The sequence below is a fragment of the Hirundo rustica genome, chromosome 7, assembly GCF_015227805.2.
Source record: "Hirundo rustica isolate bHirRus1 chromosome 7, bHirRus1.pri.v3, whole genome shotgun sequence".
NCBI classification, from domain to species: domain Eukaryota; kingdom Metazoa; phylum Chordata; class Aves; order Passeriformes; family Hirundinidae; genus Hirundo; species Hirundo rustica.
The window spans coordinates 22,996,771-23,017,677 of NC_053456.1; the positions used below are offsets into that span (position 1 = coordinate 22,996,771).

At 36.3% G+C, this 20,907-nt stretch overlaps 1 protein-coding gene across 1 annotated transcript in view; it reads right to left on the minus strand.

Annotated features, from left to right (window-relative positions):
- TTN (titin) overlaps nucleotides 1-19,478 on the minus strand; it is a 242,806-nt gene extending 223,328 nt beyond the window's left edge. The window contains 17 exon segments of the mRNA XM_040069199.1: nucleotides 112-172; nucleotides 759-1,017; nucleotides 1,487-1,552; nucleotides 1,822-2,097; nucleotides 3,179-3,298; nucleotides 3,411-3,686; nucleotides 5,857-5,994; nucleotides 6,731-6,868; nucleotides 7,792-7,911; nucleotides 8,383-8,535; nucleotides 8,782-9,064; nucleotides 10,749-10,990; nucleotides 11,082-11,170; nucleotides 11,915-12,202; nucleotides 12,838-13,041; nucleotides 17,130-17,233; nucleotides 19,268-19,478. Coding sequence (XP_039925133.1) covers nucleotides 112-172; nucleotides 759-1,017; nucleotides 1,487-1,552; nucleotides 1,822-2,097; nucleotides 3,179-3,298; nucleotides 3,411-3,686; nucleotides 5,857-5,994; nucleotides 6,731-6,868; nucleotides 7,792-7,911; nucleotides 8,383-8,535; nucleotides 8,782-9,064; nucleotides 10,749-10,990; nucleotides 11,082-11,170; nucleotides 11,915-12,202; nucleotides 12,838-13,041; nucleotides 17,130-17,220 — 2,804 coding nt within the window. The 5' untranslated portion in view covers nucleotides 17,221-17,233; nucleotides 19,268-19,478.
- Nucleotides 19,479-20,907: the final 1,429 nt, after the last annotated feature.

Here is a 20,907-nt window from a genome sequence, read left to right on the forward strand (position 1 = left end):
GAAATAAGATTACAATGCAGGTAGGTGAGCTGATGTCTGAAGTTCTCATAAAAACAGAATGCAACACCGCAATGACTGCAATAGGAGCAGTCTTTAGAAAAGTGACTTTACCGTTTCTCTTCTGCAACAGTCTTCTCTGAAATGGTTTCTCGAGTCTCAATTTCTTCAGTAACTACAAGGAAAATTTGATACGGTGGATTTAAAAATGCCTTAATTTGCCTTAAGGAATTAGTTTAGTTGACATAATAGGAATAAGTAGTTAGTTGGCTCAGAGAGCCAGTTAATTCCACTGAGGAATCAAGTTAAGTGGCACCTATTATTAACCCATTATCGGCCTTTTCCTCATATTCTCACAGCCCTTTTACCTAATAACCCTGGAGTACAACCCAAGCCATATATTTTAAATGTCTAAGGCACATTACAAGCAATATACTGTTCACAAAATTATTAACTTCCTACAGTGACAAGAGGGACTGTCCTTGAGCTGCACCAAGGGAGGTTTAGTTTGAGTATAAGAAAACCTTTCACCAAAAAGGCTATCAAGGGTTATCAAGCATTGGAACAGTTTGCCCATGAGTCATCTGGGGCTGACTTTTAAATACGTTCTCCACCCTGGAAGTATTTAAAAGACTTGTAGATGTGACACCTGGGACACGGTTTAGCGGTGGACTTGGCAGTTTTGGATTAATGATTGAAATAAGTTCTCTTAAAGGTCTTTTCCAACTTTAACAGTCCTATGATTCTATAAATATACTTACCCTTCACATGTAAGTGGCAAGAAGTGCTGACACTGCCAGCCTTATTGGTAGCAGTACAGGTAAATCTTCCACTGTCCTCTGCAAAGGCTTCACGAATCACAAGGCGAGCAAGTCCTGCTTTGAAGGTGATCTGGAAGTCCATTGAGCTCTCAATTTTGTAGTCTTCCCTGTACCATGTCACTGTAGGCTGAGGATGACCAGATATTTGGCACTCCAGAGTGACAGACTCACCTTCAGTCACAGTCTTATTTTTGAGGCCCTGTATGGCGAAAAATAAGTATCACAGTCAGTATACATTTTCAATACTAAACAGATACTTAAATGTCTAAAACCTATTTGAATGGAAAATTTAACATCTAGTTCAAAACAGTATTCTGCGAAGCAATGTATGTAGGAAAAAAACAAAGGCATTTTCTAAAGGGAAGTATTTGAAACTGGCTTTTAGGGTCTCTGAACTTTACTGTTATTAAGAAAATGAAAAGGTAGGTTCACATTTATGCAGATAGATCAACCTACTATGAAGCATAAATGTGAAGAATCACTACCATGAAAGACATCAAGAAGACTTTGTATCAGAGATAAACTATATGGCTGAGTAAATCTAATACAAAGTTTAAAAGATTAAATAAAGCCAATTTTTAATGGTTAGGTATTCAGCAATAAAAATTAGAAAAGAGAATGGGTGAAAATCTAATGTAACTCCCCTACACTACATAGAAATTACTTACTGAGACTAAGGTGGGTGGAGTAGCAGGGATTTCTGCAGGCACAGGAACTCTGGCAGTTTCTGTCACCTAGATTGTTTAGAGGACAATAATGAACAAAGTCAAGGACATAGGCAGCATAATTTAAATAAGAAAATAAATCAGGTAATGTGAACTCTTTGTATGTCATAAAGTACTAGATGCTTACAACGATTTTTGTAAAAAAAATAAAAAACAAAAGGCAGTAGAATGCTGTAGAATTGGAAAATTGTGATAAGAAAACAGCAAAAAAGTGAGGCTATTCTATATTTTTAAGATGGAAGTCAGTCGAAGTGACAGAAATTTGCTTAAAAACTTACCTTTGCTTCACCTTCTTTATGCAGCATCAAGTGTTCTGTCCTCACTGCTTCACTTCTAATGCTTGTCTCCTTTTTAGTCTCAACATCATAGTGACTCTTATACGTCTCAGCAGCCTCTCCAAAGGGGAACTCTGGAGGGGCAACTGGCTCTGTTTTTGTCCTGACTTCATGAGGCTTTAGCTGAGGTGGTTTTACAGGCTTGGTGATCTTTTGCACAGCAGAAGTAGCTGATAACTCTTTTTCCAGAGTAGCCATGGCAGATCCAGCTATTGAAACCTAGGGAACAGAAGACAAAGAGTTACAACTTTGTTTTTGTCTTATTTGCAAAGGAGAGAGTGCATTTCTTGAGCAGGTTGCATATGCAGTGAGTTGCTTCCTTAGTTACTTAGTTTTGACACTGCAAAAGCTATATGTAAAACAAAAATAATAATTTTAGATTGCAGTAGTAGAATACCGGAGATATAATATCCTTGTATTATTTTTGCTCTAACGTTTAAATATTTTATTTTTCACTTTCAAATTTGATCTTTAAATGGTCAAGAAACTCTTAAGCGCAGCACAAGGATTGTTCTCTCTGTTTCTTCACTTGAAACCTTAGCTTTCCATTAAATCAGTCTAATACTGCAATAAAGAATACTACCAATTACATAACTTCCAATGATTAAAATAACTGAAGAGATTTCAAAATCTTATTATAAGTGGAATAACTTTTTAAAAAATACATAAATATTTCATAAAAATATTTATAACAGTGTTTAATTTATTTAGGGGAAAATATCTTTTAAATTCCAGGTGAAGAGAAAAAATATGCTTGAATGAGAAAATTAATTAACTGGAAAATTTTAATATTATGGAAAGGAGTCCAAAAGAAGAATGGAAGAATAACATTAAAAGTGGATGTTATCATATTATGCAGTTAGTATGAATTTTTTCTATTGAAAAAATTAACTTAGCATGTATTAATTAGCAAAGGAAAAAAAAAGCAGTGTGTGACTGAACTGATACACGTAATAAGATTAAAGAGGGATTCTTCTGCTCTTTAAAAAATATGCATGACAAATATCTAGAATTTAACTATATGTCATTAAGACTGAAGCGGCATCCTCAAAAAGTTTCTAAGATTATTTAAATAACAAATAGTATCAATAAATTATATTTTAGGAATTCATTTATCTGTTTAGGGCAGTGTTCTTTATTAGTCAAACAAGCCAACAAAAATAACTGCACAGAGCATACAACCCTTCCTCTTGGGGAAGCACCAGACTGGAGTGTGGGAGGAAAAAGCCAGATTGAACGGGTGACCTACTGGCTATTGAAAATGAGCATGCTGCTCCTCTTGGCTACAACTTCAGCTTACCTCATACGTATGATCTTGTTTAGGAACAGCAACTCTGGAGACCGTGAAGTGAGGACTTGCTGTGCGAGGTCGCGGCGGTTCAACATGAATTGTTTTCTCAAGTTCTGTCGTTCTTTTTATCTACACAAAGTAGTGAAAAAAGTTGTTGAAAGTGATGCTGTTCTTTAAACTGAAACAGATTTCACTGGGACATAGTTTCTGGAAAGGTATGTAATGTAAAAAAGGGTCTAACCTCTTTTGATATATGAAATTCCTGCTTTTCAGGAGCTGATATATGTTTCTCAGGAGGAATATAGACAGTTTTGACTTCTTTAGTGACAACATGGCGTTCTGCTGGGACCTCAGAACCACGGTCTGTAACAGTGTGCTCTTTATAACCATATTCCAAAGTTTTCTCCTTTACATAAGCTTCATCTGCTTGTTCTGGCTGCCAGGGTGATCGAACACGTGCCTGATCAACTGCTGCAACGACTGTAGCTACAGCTTCAGCCTTTTTTCCAGCTTGAACCTACAAATAACAGCAGCAGAATTTATACACATATTCATCATTCTATTGAAAACTTGTATATATGACAGTTATAATGTTCAGTATATTCCAAAGAGAGGTTGTATGGTTATGCAAAAGTCATGATGAAAAGATGAAAAGTATGCACCTGTAAATATACATAAGTATCAGTTAATTCAAATGCAAATATATTCTTTAAGTGCTATCTTTGCACATTCAGAATATATCTGTGCTTCTGTGTTTTATACATATCAATGTTTGTCTGCAAGCCCAGTTTTAATACTTTACAGCCACTTTTGTGTCCACTTGTCTAAGAGCATTCAGGTACGTAAATGTGCACATAGTTTTAAAGTATGCTCATCAGCTCGATATATAACTCTTGTATATGGAAAATGCATCTAGCATCTGATGTGAATGTATTAAATAAGAAACAGACTCATACAAATTTTTAGATTAGGTATATCTGTTAATTCAGTGCTGATCTGTTTTGAAGGATTTTAAAAAAGGAGGGAGACTAAGATGTCCGATAATTCGGAAATAATGCTTTTGTATCAGGATTTCTATTTGTTTCTAATAACTCATAAATACTGTCAGCTTCTGTGTTATTAGGGTCCAAATGTCTGCCCAGTCCGCCAACAGTAAATAATAGTGACTACTACTACTGTTTATTGTTGCTGTCATAATGATCTCGATGCAGCAACAGAGCATATGATATGTATGCCTTGTAAATTGGAAAAAAACCCTAACAGATAATTTCATACTGATTTTAAACCCATTACCATCTTCAACTAAAATTATTTAGTTGATTCCAAAATGTGATCATTTACAGAGATTTTGTTTTCTTATTAAAGTAGTGTTTAGGTAACAGGCACCTCTTATTCAGTATTACTGTTGGCTTCAAAATAATTTGTTATACTGGCTTGAATTTGGCCCTAAATTTACATTATATAACAAGGGACTGAATTCACCTAGCATTCTGATTCCCTTGAGTGAGTTTTATATGCTTTTCTCACTTACTTTTATTTTATATAAATATTTTATGAATGTACTACATTGTAGGTAGATAGATTTTAAACAACAGCTGTTGTAAACTGTGCTATTCTTCCACATGTAAGAATTCCTGGCTGTATTGTAGATATTTCCTACTGTGGAAATCTTACTGGAATAAAGCAGTGCCAACAAGTGTCTGAGAGTCATAAGTAAGAAACTGGACAGGCCCGAATGGGTGTTAAAATTTGTATTGTACGAAGAACAATTCAAACCTCAATAAAGAGAAGTTGCTTCATCTGACAACCATGAAGTTACAAGGCATCATCAAGGAGAAAAAAAGATTGCAGAGTAAGAAATTTGAACAAGTAAATGTTACTAAAAGCCACTGATAGAGAGGAGACTGAAATGGAGAAATCAGACTGTAGACTGAAGTGTGACATTTTCTAGCAGGGTAGGATATAAATCTCTTCAGTACTAGAAACTTAATCATACTGACTCTGTTACTTGAAAATCATCTCACTGAATGGGCATGTTTTCAGGAATTAATTTGGGAGCATTATGTTGTACCAAAGTAGGTCTTAAAACGTAAGGTTTGCAGATAAACCAGATTATAACAGTGCATTGCCTGTAATTGCTTCTCCAGTTCTGGGCATTGTGACTGGTGATTTGGTTTTAGCAGTGGCAACTATTTTTGGAGCTACAGTAGTTTTGTCAGCTTCCTTTTTAATCTAGTTTTTATAGCAGAAATGAAAACTTCAGTTACATTCAGTCTTGAAAGACTGAACATTTTGAAATGGGAAGAGGGAAGGAGGATTGAAGGGTTAAATCCTTGTGCACTGCACACATCTCTGTGTTATAGGTATACTGATAAGTATTGTTATACCCTCGCACCTATTAAAATAAAAGTAATGATTAAAAAAGAAAAGTTGAAATGCATTTCAGGAGTCAATCAGTCCATTCCAAATATCAGTCAGAAGATAATTATGAGCATCCTATTAATGAAGAGAGGAATATCAAGGTGAAATAATTTAGTCTAATTAGCAGTAGGTCTAGAAGTTTGTAAGTGGAATAATCTTAGAAAAAAATGAGCTGGAAATGTATAGTTAGTATTTTTTGAGGAAAACAGGAGGTTTGTAAAGAAGGAAGGATGAAACCCAAATATGGTTATAACAGCGCAATTCACCTTTTCACGTGTTATGCTCACTTGTTCTTGTTTGGTGGCAACTCTTTCTGTACTTTTCGATATTATGACCGGTGCCTTAGGTTTATCAGTAGAAATTACTACCTTAGGTACAGAAGGTTTCATATCTTCCCTTCTTATCTATTTTTTATGGTAAAGAAAAATAATAGTAATTGATTATGCCTGTTGACAAGATTACATGACTTTTTTGGAAAGCAGGATAATGTTTCTAAATGTATATCAAGAAGAAAAAAGCATGACTTCAGAATTGGAGCAACACCTTTATACCCAAGTTGTAGCCCGTCTTATATACTAGCTGCAAAAAGTACATGCAAAGTCATTAATATATTGCATTAATTTTTATTTGAATGAGAGAAGAAACTTTGTACTTCCTAGTTTGTAATATATAATAATGTCTTGTAGAAACTGTTTGCATAGAAATTAGTATTATTGACTTAACAGCTAACCCCATCAGAGTGGTTCCGCAATATGGTCTAACAGATGTATTCAAATACACGCAAATATGAACTTCATTAAATCAAGCTCTGCACTACATATCATAACATGAAAAATAACCTTTAAAATTTATATTGAGAAATCTACCTTCAGAGATAAATTTGTCTTTAAGGATCACATGAAATTCTGTGTACTGTGGCAGTAAAAGCCCTAATGCTTGAAGGACCTGTGAGAAGGGCAGCTGTACTCTTCTGCAAACAGAGCTGCTGGAGGTCAATAGAACTAGAGTTGCAGAGATTTTGGTCTGGAACACCTTGATTCACAAAGATTTTGTTGAGTAATCTTCTCTTGATGAAGAAGGACACTAAAGTTATTTAACAGATTTTATAAACCAGAGTATCTCAATGTAACATTTATTTACCTGTTCATGAGCAATGTGCACTTGCTCATGTCTGGTAGATATTTCTTCTCTGGCTCTTGTTATTCTTTCTTGTTCTTTGGCTTTGTCTGTGGCAATTATTACTGTCTGTACTGGAGTTTTCTCTGGTTCTTTTCTCACCTGGACATTTACAAATAAAGAGCTTTGTATTTTTATTTTAAAAGATAAGGTATGCAATTTTCAACATATTTGGAAAAGAGCATAGAAATTAAAGAGAGCAAAGATGTCACATTCTGTATTTTGAAATCATCTAGTCTGGAAACAAAAATAACAACATGAACGGACTTAGTATAAAACATTTAACATAAAAATAATAAAACATTGCACAAATGCTTTGTTTGCTACTGAAAGCAGTACTAAAAAAATTTGGCTCAAAGAAAAACTATCCTGCATTATAATCACCTTGAGAAAGTGTAGGATATTAAAAATAAGTTCTACAAAACTTTATTTGACAAGACTTCAAATGCCAAGTTCAGATTAATGCTCAGGTGAATTTCTGTTTCTCAGAGCTTTAAAGAGAGGTTACAATTTCTTCCTCATGCATTTCTAATATAATTCAAATGTAACATTGTCTATAAAAGTTCATCTTCCATCAAATCACATTTTTCTGATAAAACAGATATTAAACTATTCTGAATTCAAATCATTCACTGGTATTTTCAAAATTTACTTCAATGCAGAATGAGTTTTTCCTCCTTTTTTTCTGACCACCTGCGCTGTCAACAAACAAAGCAGGGCTACAAATGGCAAGCTTAGACAATATCAGAACACCCCTACCACCCTCCCCCAACAAAATTTAAAAGCTAGTTTCTACATGTGAATTCTTAAAAGGATCAAGAATACTATGTAGTAAGTTACTGTATAACATATGAAAAAAGAGAGGTTTGACTAGCTAGCACTGTAAACTGGAAGAGTGAACATTTATAAAAGGGACAAATAATAACAGTATCTCATTGTCTTCTTCATGGGCTTGTCTTTTGCATGAGATATTAGATTTTTGAACAAGGTAGGGCATAACAATTTCAGGTACAATCTGTATTCACCTTTTCAGGAGAGATGTGTCTTTGTTCTTGTGAAGTTACAATGCCTTCTCTAGTTCTCGATATCACTGTTTGTTTTGTGGCTTTATCACTGGTAACTACTACCATTGCCTCCTTTTTCATCTGATTTTTGTTGCAACAAACAAAAAAAAAAACCACCAAAGCCTTAGAATTCATTTGGAAAAAATGATCAGCAAAATAAGAGGAGAAGGAAAAATAAGAGAGGAAGCCAAGTAAAGGAGAAATACTAAGGGAGAATTATGGTATTCCTAGTGGGGAAATTATAAATGAGATATTAGATAAAAAATTTTATCATTGTAAGAATAATGTTAGAGAATAAAGGAGAAGAGAGAATAGAGGATCACTTTCAGAGAAAGCATCCTTTAACTTAAAAAGAGTAATTAGTTCAATCCTGTTATGATGGAATGCAGTGGTGTAAGTGAACCTGAACATTCCTTTAAAATCTAGGTGTTCTGGATGAGTATGCATGCTTTTGCAGTGCACTGGTTAATTCCTCACAGTGAATCATGCTTTGTTTGCATGTTGGATGAAGGGATAAAGGGAAATCATAGAATGTCTGTGCTCTATTTCTACCTGCTCATGAACAGGCTGAACGTGGACTGCAGTCATTGCTGTCCTTTTAGCAGCTTGCTCTACAACACCTGGAGCTGGTTCTCTCACCATGGCTTGATCCACAGCAGCAACAACTGTAGCAATAGCTGCTGTTTTTTCACTGTCCTTCCTCACCTATATTTGTCACATCAAAAGACATTTTTTCATATTTTGCATACATTCAGAAGAAGCACAAAACAAGTACAAAGACAGAATGCTGCAAAGAAGCATTTCCGTATATGCAGCAGAACTCGAGTGTCAACGGCAGATGCACACATGGTTTTACACACAGCCTCTCAGGTTCCATTTAGCAGCTCTATCCAGCAGTGGTATGACCCCACACAAAGCTAACCCAATGTTTTTTCCAAAACCAGACTTTACCTCTCTAGCACCAGGGGCCGCCTCGCCAGCCGTAGCGCCAGTAACAGTAACTTGTTCTTGGACCCCGTATCTCCCCTCCCATCTTTCTTCAGTCACTTGGGTAGTGCTCGTAGATACTCTTGTTTCCTTCATCTGGGCTTCCATGGTTGCAGCATACCCTTCCTGCTTCCATGGAGGAGGGACGTCAGTCCCAGTTGTCACTACATGTGGTTTACGGATTGGAGATGGAGATTTCACTGGTCTAATAGGTGAGGTGGAGATTCTCCCAGCAGGAGAAACCGACCTGTTAAAAAAAATAAGAGTCTCAATATCTTTAATCTACTGCCACAGAGCTGTATCAACAACTTCAGCCTGAACTTGTACTCCCTCCCCGTATAGGGTATGTCCAATAATGTGCAGTTTGATTTTAGGAAAGGTTTTTGAGAGGTGGTACTTGTAAATTACGCTAACTTTTTTAACATTATGCCTAACTATTGTCATTCCCATAACTTTAACATGTCTTTGTCGTAACTGAGTTTCCAAAAAGAAATAAAAACAAGCAGCAAAAGAATTTTCAGTCAACCAAATATATTTGAAATATAAAAAATACATCATGATTTTGCATTTGCTCTATCCTAATTCTTCTAATAGGAATAATACAAAAATCTCACAGGTGGTAGATATTACATAATACATTCACAGTCCAGTCTCACAGAAAGACAAAATTATAATTGTAACCAATCTTTATAAAAATGTCACACGGCAACCAGTTAGCAAAACACTTGGATGTACTCCTGTACTACATCTTATTTTTATGTGTCACCCATATATGTACCCATAATCCAGGCAGATTTCCAGTCAGTGCTTAGTATTTTTCCCCTCACTTACATTGACAGCTCTCAGACGCAATTATTTATATCCACTTGGAAAAGTGATAGTTTCTAAATTTTGATATTCCAAAAATTCAGTCCTAATCCTAACAGACAGTTTTAAAGTATTTTCCAAAACTCTTAAACAGACTTTCTAACCTAGAACCTCTATGAGTGGAATTTTTTGTGCTGTTATCTCCCAGAGAATGTTAATAAATAGCAGCAGTAGGGGGCGACATCATCATATTAATTTTTAGATTTAGTTTTTCTAATGTGTTTTATGTCTAAAAGGGATCTGACTAGCAAGGGAGGACAAATTTCTAGTTCTATATCTGCACTAGATGTCACTATTGAATTATTTTTTTCATTTATGCAGTTTGTTAGTTACGGCCAGTTGCTATTGATCCATTTATTCCTGTCCTTGCAAGTTATTATCAGTGGGGTAAAATATTCGCCAGCATGCCTAGCTCTGGCAACTTAAAACATTCCTTCCATGACTCTGGTGCTTCAGGATACTGAAACTGCAGGACTTTCAATACACTCTGCTCTTTACCTGCCCCTAGCACAGACCTCATGGAGTCTCTCAGACCACAAGTCTTGCTCATCAAATCACTCACTTTCCCTCTCTAGACCCTCTACACAGCAAAGGTAAGCTTCATTTTTCCATAACCGCATTTAGCTTGCCTACCTTCAAAATATTATTTCTGTAGTTATTATCAGAACATACATGGAACGCGACCTCAATTTTTTTTACATATCCTTTCATTCTGTTTGCCAGTCATCAGTGTCATTCCTCTTTTCTCTGTTCATCTAAAATAATCAGGGGCCAACTGCTCTACTGTTTTTTTCTGTTTCATCATGAGATGGAGCTGTGAGGGTTACTTTGGCTCTATGTAGAACAATCAAATGGGATTTTTTGTAATAGGGGATAGAAGTCTTCAGAGGTGACCCACATTTCTATAGCAGTGGCAAATACAGCACATTACAGCTCACAGTCAGAATAAACCCTAATAAGTCGGTGCATTCGGTCACTTTATACTATGCTCTCATTCTACAGCATTTTTTCTATATGTAAAAATGATTCCAAAAGAAATTTGCCTGAAAGAAAAGTATTTTTACCTTACTGGTGAAGGTGTTGGTGCTCTGACGTGTCTTACAGGTGATGGTGATTGTCTGACGGGCGATGGTGATTGCTGTCGTGCCATTTGTACTTTTGCCGCAGTTGTCGGGGTTGGTGATTTTGATGTAGGTCTAGGAGGCATTCGTGGAGGTGCCTTGTGTGGGAGCTGTTGGGTGGTTGCACCTTCTACAATCATTTCAACACTTGTAAGTGATCTGGCATCAAAGTGGGCTTCAGTCTTCTACAATGAAAAGCAAGAAAAAGAAAACTAGGGTGAGGTACTGTAATCCTCCACATTTTAGCCATACCTGCTTTGTTTCTGAAAATTATACCTTTTCAATTCTGGCTTGTCTTGTTTGTGAAATCTGAGCAGTCGAAACAATCGTCTTTGTCTTTTTAGCAGGAACGGCTTCTTCCTCGCCTTTTGAAAGAAAACATGGTCAGAAGAATTGCATATGGCAACAATCAATAAATAAATGAATGAATGGTCAATTCCAATTATATAAAAATTTTTTTTATAGAACAGAAAAAGAATTAAGTAACCATCTGTTTTGCTTTCAATATCTACAGACAGATAATTGTGAAAACAGTTGAAACAATATCACTGCCTTACCAAGTCATTAGGAAAAAAACTCAAACAAAGCAAAACAAAATACATTCATTGTAGATTCTTCATATCAGGCCTGGATTTAAAATGATTACAGAGTCTCTAAGCCTGACTGAGGTGAAACCAAAGCAAGACTGCTCTGGGTAGCATGATTCCCTGCTACAATTCTCTAAGAACTGTCTTCATCCTTACCAGCCTCTTTCACAAGACCATGTACAGTTATGCATTCTAATATATCTATTCTATCAAAGCCAATTTACAAATGAAACTTTGAGAGACTTGCAGACCAAAATGAGAACAACTCAAGGTATCCCACACTTTTTCCATCAACTGTATCCTCTGCTTAAAGAAGACCCATTCTGGAGAAAAGGTCCTTTTAAATCTCAGACAAAAATCTTTGGCAAATTTCATTAAAGACACTGTTTTTGTTTGTTTTTTTTTTCCAAAGCAAGTAAATAGAGAGAGAAATAAGTTATAAATTAACTTGTTGACATAACTGCAATGAAGTGGTGCATATTACACCACCATTTTCATGATCTACAACTTCAGCTCTGTTACCTTGAATTAGCAATTCAGCTGTTGAAGTCGCACGTCCCACACTATTTGTGGCATTTACAGAATAGGTGCCGGAGTCTTCAGGATATGCTTCTGCAATTATTAAGCTGTAAAGGTCTCCTTCTTGTAAAATTTTAAAATCGGGGGAACTTTTAATTTCTACTCCGTCCCGATAGAACTTCACCACAGGTGTAGGGATTCCAGTCACTCTCACGTCAAGTCGAACTTGACTTCCTTGTCTTGCAGTCATGCTCTGTAGTCGTTGTGAGAAGTTTGGTGGTGCTGTTCCAGCTACATTTTTATTGACAAAGTAAATAGAAAAACAATAATGTCTGTTAAAAAGAACGGCAAATACTAGATACTTTCATTACTAGAGGCGCATGAGGTCTATTTCTGCTTCACATGCTACTGACAGAGGATAGTACTTTCCAAAACATTCAAAATATTATTTCTGATTGCATATGTTTCTAGAATTACAGATACATTGTTTGTAACCATAGGCATTAAGTGCAGTCTCTTGGTATGGCTCTTTACGTGACTTATTCTGTTAAATACCATTAGATATCATTAGGTATCTCCATCCTGAAGAACTTCATCCTTTCTTTCATGGGCAATTTCAATGTAGCCAGTAGGACAGACCATAAGGAGCTACATGTATAAAGGCTGAGCCAGAAGCTTGTAATCATGAATAAGAATTTGAGATATCAAGATTAAAACTTATACAGTTAAAATGTAAAGGACACTGTTGGACATTACTGGTGAGAACACATGCTGAATTCTAGACTGCTTTTGGAAAAGAAATGTGGTTTGCTATTTTTTTTGCTAATCATGTACTTGAAATCTGAACTATGTCATTATGTGTTACTCTTCCAGCACTCCCTCACACTGCTAGCAGACAGAGGTGCCTTTCTTCAGCTGCTCTGTACCTGTGACAAGCAGCTCAGCAGTACTAGTCGCTTGCCCAGATCCATTGGTGGCTTGCACAGTGTATCTCCCGCTGTTGGCTTCTGTCACGGTGGGGATCACCAGTCTAGCGCGGCCATCACTAAACGAGATCTGCACACCGGGCAGAGTTGCAGCAGAGAGAACCTGGCCATCCCGATACCAGTTCACCTCAGGAACTGGGAAACCTACAGAAAAATGAAGACAAATGGAGATTAGGCCATTATGAAATGCCAGACATAAAAAATTACCAGAATGGACACACAGTTATGCATGCATACACAGTTATGGGGGAGAATAATGCCACAGGCACAGATATATGTCCAGTGGCACAGTAGCGAATGAATTTGTTTTTAGAAAGGTCTCTAAAATGCACAGCACAATACGGCACCTGCGCTGGCTCCTGTGTTTAGTAAATCACTTCAATAATGAGAGGACTGTAGCGTTTAGCAGTCTTATTAAGTTATAGAAGTTCACCAAAATCACAAGGAGGATGAATTAATTCATATGAGGTATTTTTAAAATTTATTTTCTTGTATCTAAGTAGAATTGCTTATTGCTAGCATATTTATCCAGTCCAATAATCTGTAGATAATGTAAATATCAGTACATCCAACAAAATGGAGCACACGCTGCAACACTACTATGGCTTCAGAAAACAAAGTGACAGAAAAAGTGACTGCTGTAGACATTAAAATCAAATGCTAATAAAGTTTTGGGGGTTTTAAATTCTTTTTCTGGAATCTTTTTTGTTTGATCAACAACAGTCATCTGGAATCAACCGTTGTTCAAATACATTATTCTTTTTTGCCAGGGTCGTGAGCAAGAGTCTTTGGGTCAGAAAAATTTCAATTATACCAACAGCTGATTTTTGGTTTTAATTGGTGATTATAGATTCCCTGCAGAAATTCTGTTCTCAGTGTTCTACTCAGCCAAATATATTGAGCAACTTAAATTCATTTGATGAACACGTAAAATTCTTATATGAACCACATAAGGCAAACAGGTAATTTAAGGAGATGGTTCCAGCTCACAATCTTTTTCAAAGTCCTAGAACATCATTTCTTCAAAATTAAAATCCTCGCAAGTTCACTTCATGTATATCTCCACTCACTGTTGCACTGCATGGAGGCTCAGAAATGAGATCTGAGATTACATTAACAGATGAATTAATTTTCCCAGTTCTAATGTCTGTGGTTTGGAAAACTCCAGGTCCACAGAATTCTGCTTCCTTTCTAGAGTATCCTTCCTATAAACCGAATAAATTGTTAGGGAATTTAATGTGCCAGGAAAATGTCTGTGTGAGACTGAAGTGAAAGAGAAGCTGATATGTAAACTGAAGCTTTCACTGGTTCACTGCAGTCTCATCAGAACTTGGTTAGGAAAGTTCAAAATCTTACTCACAGTAAAGCAGTGATATATAGAGAAATGTAAAACAGAAACTCACACACAGAGAAAGAAAATGAGGACAGTTTTAGAGAGGATTAGAAATCAAAAGGGTAAAAGTACATTTGAGCATTGTTAATTTCACAGATGGAAGTTGTCAAACCGTCCTGATGGAATGGTATAATTCAATTTTGTGCTTTTGGTGTCGGGAAACTTTGACATTATCATCATAAACAGAGTATATAGCAGGCCCCAGTGATTCCGTTCAGATCTGTGTGCCTTCAATATTTGTGAAAATTAGTTTAAAAATGTTTTAAGCTAGGCAACCCTCAAAACATGTTCTCAAAAGTGAATTTCCTGAAACCTGTCAAAAGTTTCATTTTCTTGCGGTGGTATTACATGATGATTAACAAACGCGGGAGTTTCTGTGGCAGGTTGAAAAAGGTCTGCACCATTAAAATGGAGTCTATTTTGATGCCTCACACTGCTGTGTACAAGGGATACAAAGCTAGAAGCCATTTTGAGAAATCTGAGCCCAAGTTTATATTAAAAACTTAACTCCACAAATTTACTAGCACTCTGCTAGTCCCAGGTCACAGAGCTGGGTAAGATCTAACTCAGATTATAGATGGATGTGCCTGGTCTATATGGAGTAGGGATTTACTTCTACATGTCCCAAATACACTATGGTTTGACTGTTAATTTTTGGGACAATCTATTTTAATTTTAAAACCGTCCTTGAGGTTTTTTGAACGTTAATGCCAAAAAGAAGAAAATCAACCTGAAGTGTCTCAAATTGACCACTTAAGTAATTGAATTCAATAAGATTCTCTTGACAGTGATGTGGGAGGGACTGCCAACTTGTGTATGATATGTGCACTGCTTTCAAAAATAAGCACTATGTAAAGGCTGTCTTGCGCAGTGAAACAGCTGAAAATACCAGTTCCAAAAAAGGTAAGCAGTGCACAGGTTAGTTCTTTATGAAAAAATTCAAAGTTGATCAGTACTGTGGAGACACGAGCTTGACACTGTTCTAATGCCAGTAACACACCTGGCTTTTTTATCTCATGACTCCTCAGTCACCCAGTAGGACTCCCCCTGTAACAGTGTCCTGGCTGCTCTGGCATTTGCTGCTCTTAATAACAGGGGGTTTGCCTTCTGTGCTTTCTGTTACATTCAGGGTATATTCATCTGATATCAACCCTTTGTACTGTGACACTTAATTCACAGTCTAATACAGCAGCACAATTAATTTGTTCTTGTATACACACAACAAAAGTGCATTTCAGATGGTTCCTAAGCTCTTCTTGATACCCTTAGATTAACTGAGCTCCTCACATTTGAACTGTATTAATACTTGACTTGTATATAATAAACCAGTGTTATTAGAGATAGAGAAAGAGTCTGATTTTTAAACACACAATAATTCATTGCAGATAGAAAGGGTAGACATTACAGCAGGATAAAGCTGTGGAGTCCTTTATTTATGCAATTAGTTACAGTAAAAAAACTTTTCCTGTTTTTTATGCTGTAGAAAACCTAAATGCCAAGCCACTGTCAGATCTCTCAAACCTGGAGGACATTTTTAGGGCAGGAAAGATAAACCAGAATCTCACAATGCAAAAAAAACCTAACAAGAGGTTGACTCACAAGATATTTGAAACTAACCTACAAATATGGCATATGCTGTTAGAAATACTGCTGTCTCTTCACTTAGTAAGAAATCAAGTTCCTCTCCCAAGTACTCCATAACATCACACAAATGAAATTACCCAAAATCACACATTGAATAATAACACAAGCATCCTAACTTTTTCTGATGATATTTTTAGATATTCATATTAAGTATTGTAAAAGTGGAAAAACTTTTCACCGAAAATTTACAGTGTAGAACAAAAAGAGAAAATCAGGGCAATTAACTGAAGAATAAGGGCCTAATAATAGAACATGGCATGAAAAAATGTCACAGATGGAGACTGCAGGACATGTTCAAACACCTTGTGTGAGCCAGTGCTATGCAAAGGGACTAAGGGATGAAATACATGGACTAGAGATGTCAGAGATCTTTATAGTTGCACAGATCATGTGTTTGCACCTGTCACAGAGCATCTGAGCAGTGCTTCATGGTATGTGGATCATCACATTGCTAATGCCTGTAAGACAATATAATTCCACCAGCAGGGACACATGTCATTTCTCCTTAGTCACTGCCGAGGTCAGAGACACTCTTAGAACAGGGTGTTGGGTCTCTGGTAACGTTATCTCGGGGGTTTGCATGGCATCTCGCACAAGATAGGGCATTTGAGTAGTAGGTAGACTGGAGAAATCATGTATTCTTTAAATTGAGTACCTTTAAATTGCATGGGCGACTTAAATTATATTAATCCAGTCTTGTGCTACTGTCATGATCGCCATACACATTTAGGATACTAAATTTCTACCCTCTTCAGTAGCCAGTTGGGCCTAGATTTTGTGTTTTTAATCTCCCTCCTAGAACTCTGGAATTAAGTAAATTTAAGGGCACAGAAAGTAGAAATACAGCTTAGCTAGAGTAAAGCTTAGCAAAAGGTCTTGGAAGAACTAGCATAAACCCTGCTTTTTGACCCCTGACTTCTAATTTTGCCCAGTCATCATCCACATGAGATCATTCTTTCTGGAGCCACATGAAGTTCCCTTATTAGCACAGTATGTATTTTTATGCGTATACATATAAATGTGCTGCTCAGCACTCTATGATATGGATATAGATCCATATTTCAGCACTCATCTTTATGCATACATGCCAGATGATGATCTATGAAAAGTGTCATCATTTTTCTCAGCATAAACATTAGGAAATAAATTAGTGTTAAACATTAACAAATCTTGGAAGAATGAATCAAAACCTTACCACTAATATGAGCCTCAAAGGTTGCGGCACTACCCTCCAGTGCCACAACACTTTGTAAGGGCTGTGTAAATGTTGGAGCTTTCGTCGTCATCTTTACAGGCACTCTGCAAGCAAAAAAAAACCCCATAATTAGATGTCAATGGTGAAAATGTTATATCTACACACACGGAAGATTTTAAAGAATATTTGTAATTCTTCTCTGAACAATTTCCTCTTCTCAGTTTTAAATCAGAACAATCTGGTGAAATGAAAAAATTGTGGGTTTTGACAAAGTTGTATAGCAAATTACTCTTGGAGCATGCTTGGCTGAATTGGATGGGAAACCATGATATATAGTGGAGCTGTACTTTGGCTTTGAAAGTATGCAGCAGGAGACAAGACTTACTGTGTGACCTTCCACAGGTCATTCAGGCTGCCTCTCTTTGTCTATTAGCTTTTTTATCTGACAGGAAAAAAAATACCCCTGTATAATTTTTAAAAATATTTTTCTGGTGCAAAATATTTGCAATTTGGAATGACGAGACAGCTAGGTCCCCAAAAAGCAATTGGAAGAAACGTGAAAGTCTACAATGTATTTGTAATACTGCAATAGTGTATTACTAATAAATGAATAATAATAAATACTAATATTAATAAATATTGCATTATTAATAATACAATAACGCCAAAAATACCAAGAGACTCTGTTTTAAAAAGCACTCTGTAAGTAGTGAATAATTTCACTTTACAGAAGCAAATTGGCATTAAAGATGCAGATAAATTTCTCCTCTTTCTTAGAGAGTATCTCAGTGGAATTTTGAATATGGGAAAACAGCCACTTTCGAAATGTGAGCTAGGATATAAAGTAGCCACTGACACTGATGGCTTGAACAACTGCAAAGCCATGTGAAATCTGAAAGAAAATTTGCTTTCTCTTGCTATGACACAAGATCCTACTTTGAAATAACACACTGCTGCTAGAAAAACCTGTGTGTTGGTATATTTGGATGACCTATTTATTTACTGATGTTGAAATGCGCAATTTTTAAAAAGGTAGCTATTATCTTCACAATATTATCATACATCCATTAAAGTTACTTTTTTTCCTCATTAAAATTTCCACTGAGAGCATATCTGGTCTCAGCAAACAGGCCAACCCCACAATATTTCAAGCCAATCTCACATATTTACATCCATTTAATTTGCCTTTCTGCCTGATTTTCAGAGAATTAAATAATAAATTAATTAAAATGAAATTAAATAAATTAAAAATGAGAAAGTGAAGTTTCTTTCACTATGAGTCAAATTTATTCTACCTCTCACAGGGGTGAAAAGTCTTTGTTACATTGGCTCCTTCACAGAAATCAGGGTCTTGCTGCATACATGCAATAAGAGCATAGGGGCAGAACTGGATATTGTATTGGTATTTTCAGGTTCAGTGTTTTGACAATGTTTTGAAGCTCCGCTAAAATAAATGGAAATAATTTTGCAATACAATTAAACATTAATCAGAGCTCATATATATGTCGTTTCCAGAGATCAGAAATAATTTCATTAAGAAGAATTTCCATGGAGCTCCCACAAAGTTTCTATATTTCATTGTCCAAGCAAATTCTAGTGATGAAGATCTGATCTTATAAGGCTTCTTGTATAATTAGAATTGAAAGTATGCATCTAAAATGTCATGTTCCAGAAATAACCTTTGCAGCCATGAATGACAGCAGACAAGTGTTCCAGAGCTGCTGTGTAACTGATACCTTAGCAGTTGTTTTCCTTAAAAAGTCATCAGCGCTTAGCTGATACCATGTGCATTTTATCAGAGCTATTCTGGGAGCTTCTCAGTTTATCTCTCAGCAGCATAACCTTGAACACTCCCATCAGAAAGGAGTTTTTAAGTTAAGCACATGTTTCCATGCACTTTTAAACTCTTAATTTATGTAGTCTTCAACAATAAAATACACTGGAAAAAAGTTTTTGCTGAGAGTTATCAAAGCTTACTGTAGAAATTAAGGATATAACCTTGACAGAGAATTTAAGTGTTTCATGTCTATACCCAGAAATCTATAACCCCCGTGAGAAAATTTATAAATAATAGATTGTATCAGAATTATTAATGACTGATAAAAGACTTATTACACCAGCAGAAACATGCTACTAACCTGATCTCTCAAAGTGCCTGCAAGAGTGGGCTAAGCCCAACGAAATCTTCTTGAACGACGTCCTTATCCAGAGTAAGGTTTTTTTAGACAATCCCAGCATGAGAATTGAAGAGCCTCTAATCATAAAAACAAAACTACACAGTCTTGACGGTGTAGTTTTGTTTTTTGCAATCCCTACACCCGAGGCGAGGCGGGGAATGCACGACTGCTCAGAAGTGCTAACATAGTTGTTTCGCTTTATATACCCCAGCTCTACTGACAGTTCTGCCTCATCATGTCAGTGCCAGTTCTGATTGGTTTCCTGAAAGAAAGTGTCTTGTGAGGGGGGATTCACTCTCTGCAACCATACACCACCTGTTGGTTTTGACTGACAATGCTAATTTTGGAGGCACAAAAGGGATTCACTGAGGAAAGCTCAGCCGTTCCAAAACTTTTGATTTATAATTCAATTTCGTTTACCAAGTGCAGTTTACATTACAAATTTCCTAATACATAATCACAAGACAAAGAAAACAATAAAAAGCAATTTAGCAGGGCATATGGACAAGTCAGAAGTCATTGTATCAGTGAGATTCAGTGTTACTTTCATTATAAAACATCCAAGAAGCCACACCAAATGCATATGTCAATCACCAGACTAAATAAGTAAGCTGAGCTCAGACAAGTGGTTGCACACTATTAGAATACAGTATCTAAAGTATTTTTTCTGTAACTTTTAATTCTAAAATTGTGTTTGATAATATACAGATTTGGTGCTCTAGGGTTGTTCTTGTTTCCCTCACAATTTTTCTATTGGATGTTCCAAGCAGTTAAGCATGATAAACAGTAGCATACAATGTGCAGAAACACAAATTTTGTGAAAGTAAATTGTCACAGACAAATACTGTCACTTTTAAGAAAGAAGATTTAAAATCTAACGGCTTTTTTCTAGACTGGTGTAGTCCTTGTGCAGACCTCAGACCATGGAATTTTTTATTGCTTTGTGAACTTCCACTAGACCAGCTTTGTCACTATGCAGCTAATTGTGCCTTTAGAGTGATTGCTTCTGAAACAGACATCAGAGTTAGAAGACTACTCTAGTTTATGGCTGGAATGGGAGGTGTTTTACCACACCACCTCATCTGTCTGTTTCTATTCCTGCCTATCTAGCAAACTCTATACGCACATATCTGGCACGTAAGACTACTTCAAAATGCTTGTTTAAAATCAAATGTGCTTAGCTGGTTTGGTAAAAGGAGGAATCCAGTCTGCGGTTACAAAGTTCCACACTGAAAAGGACCTCTCTGAGAACTCCCAGAGAAGTAAACACAGATTGGAGTTTTGTACTATCAGCTTCACTTGTGTTTGAAAACAACCCGAAGGGAACCTCTAGCAAGAGAGGCAGAAAACGCCAAGGAGAGGGAGAGAGTTTCACTACAATGATTCCTGCAAGGGAGTATTAATGTTATAGTTTGCAGATCTGAGAGAAATAAGAAATGACATATTGCTGTGATCTCATAAAATAACTTAAGAAATTTGATCCACCCTTTAACTTATCCATCCCATAAGGTGGCAACTTCATGGCTACTCTTGGCATGCAGCAGTATCAACAGCAACAGCAGCTGGAGGAACAGTCTCTGCACTGGGACTACCTGAACCTC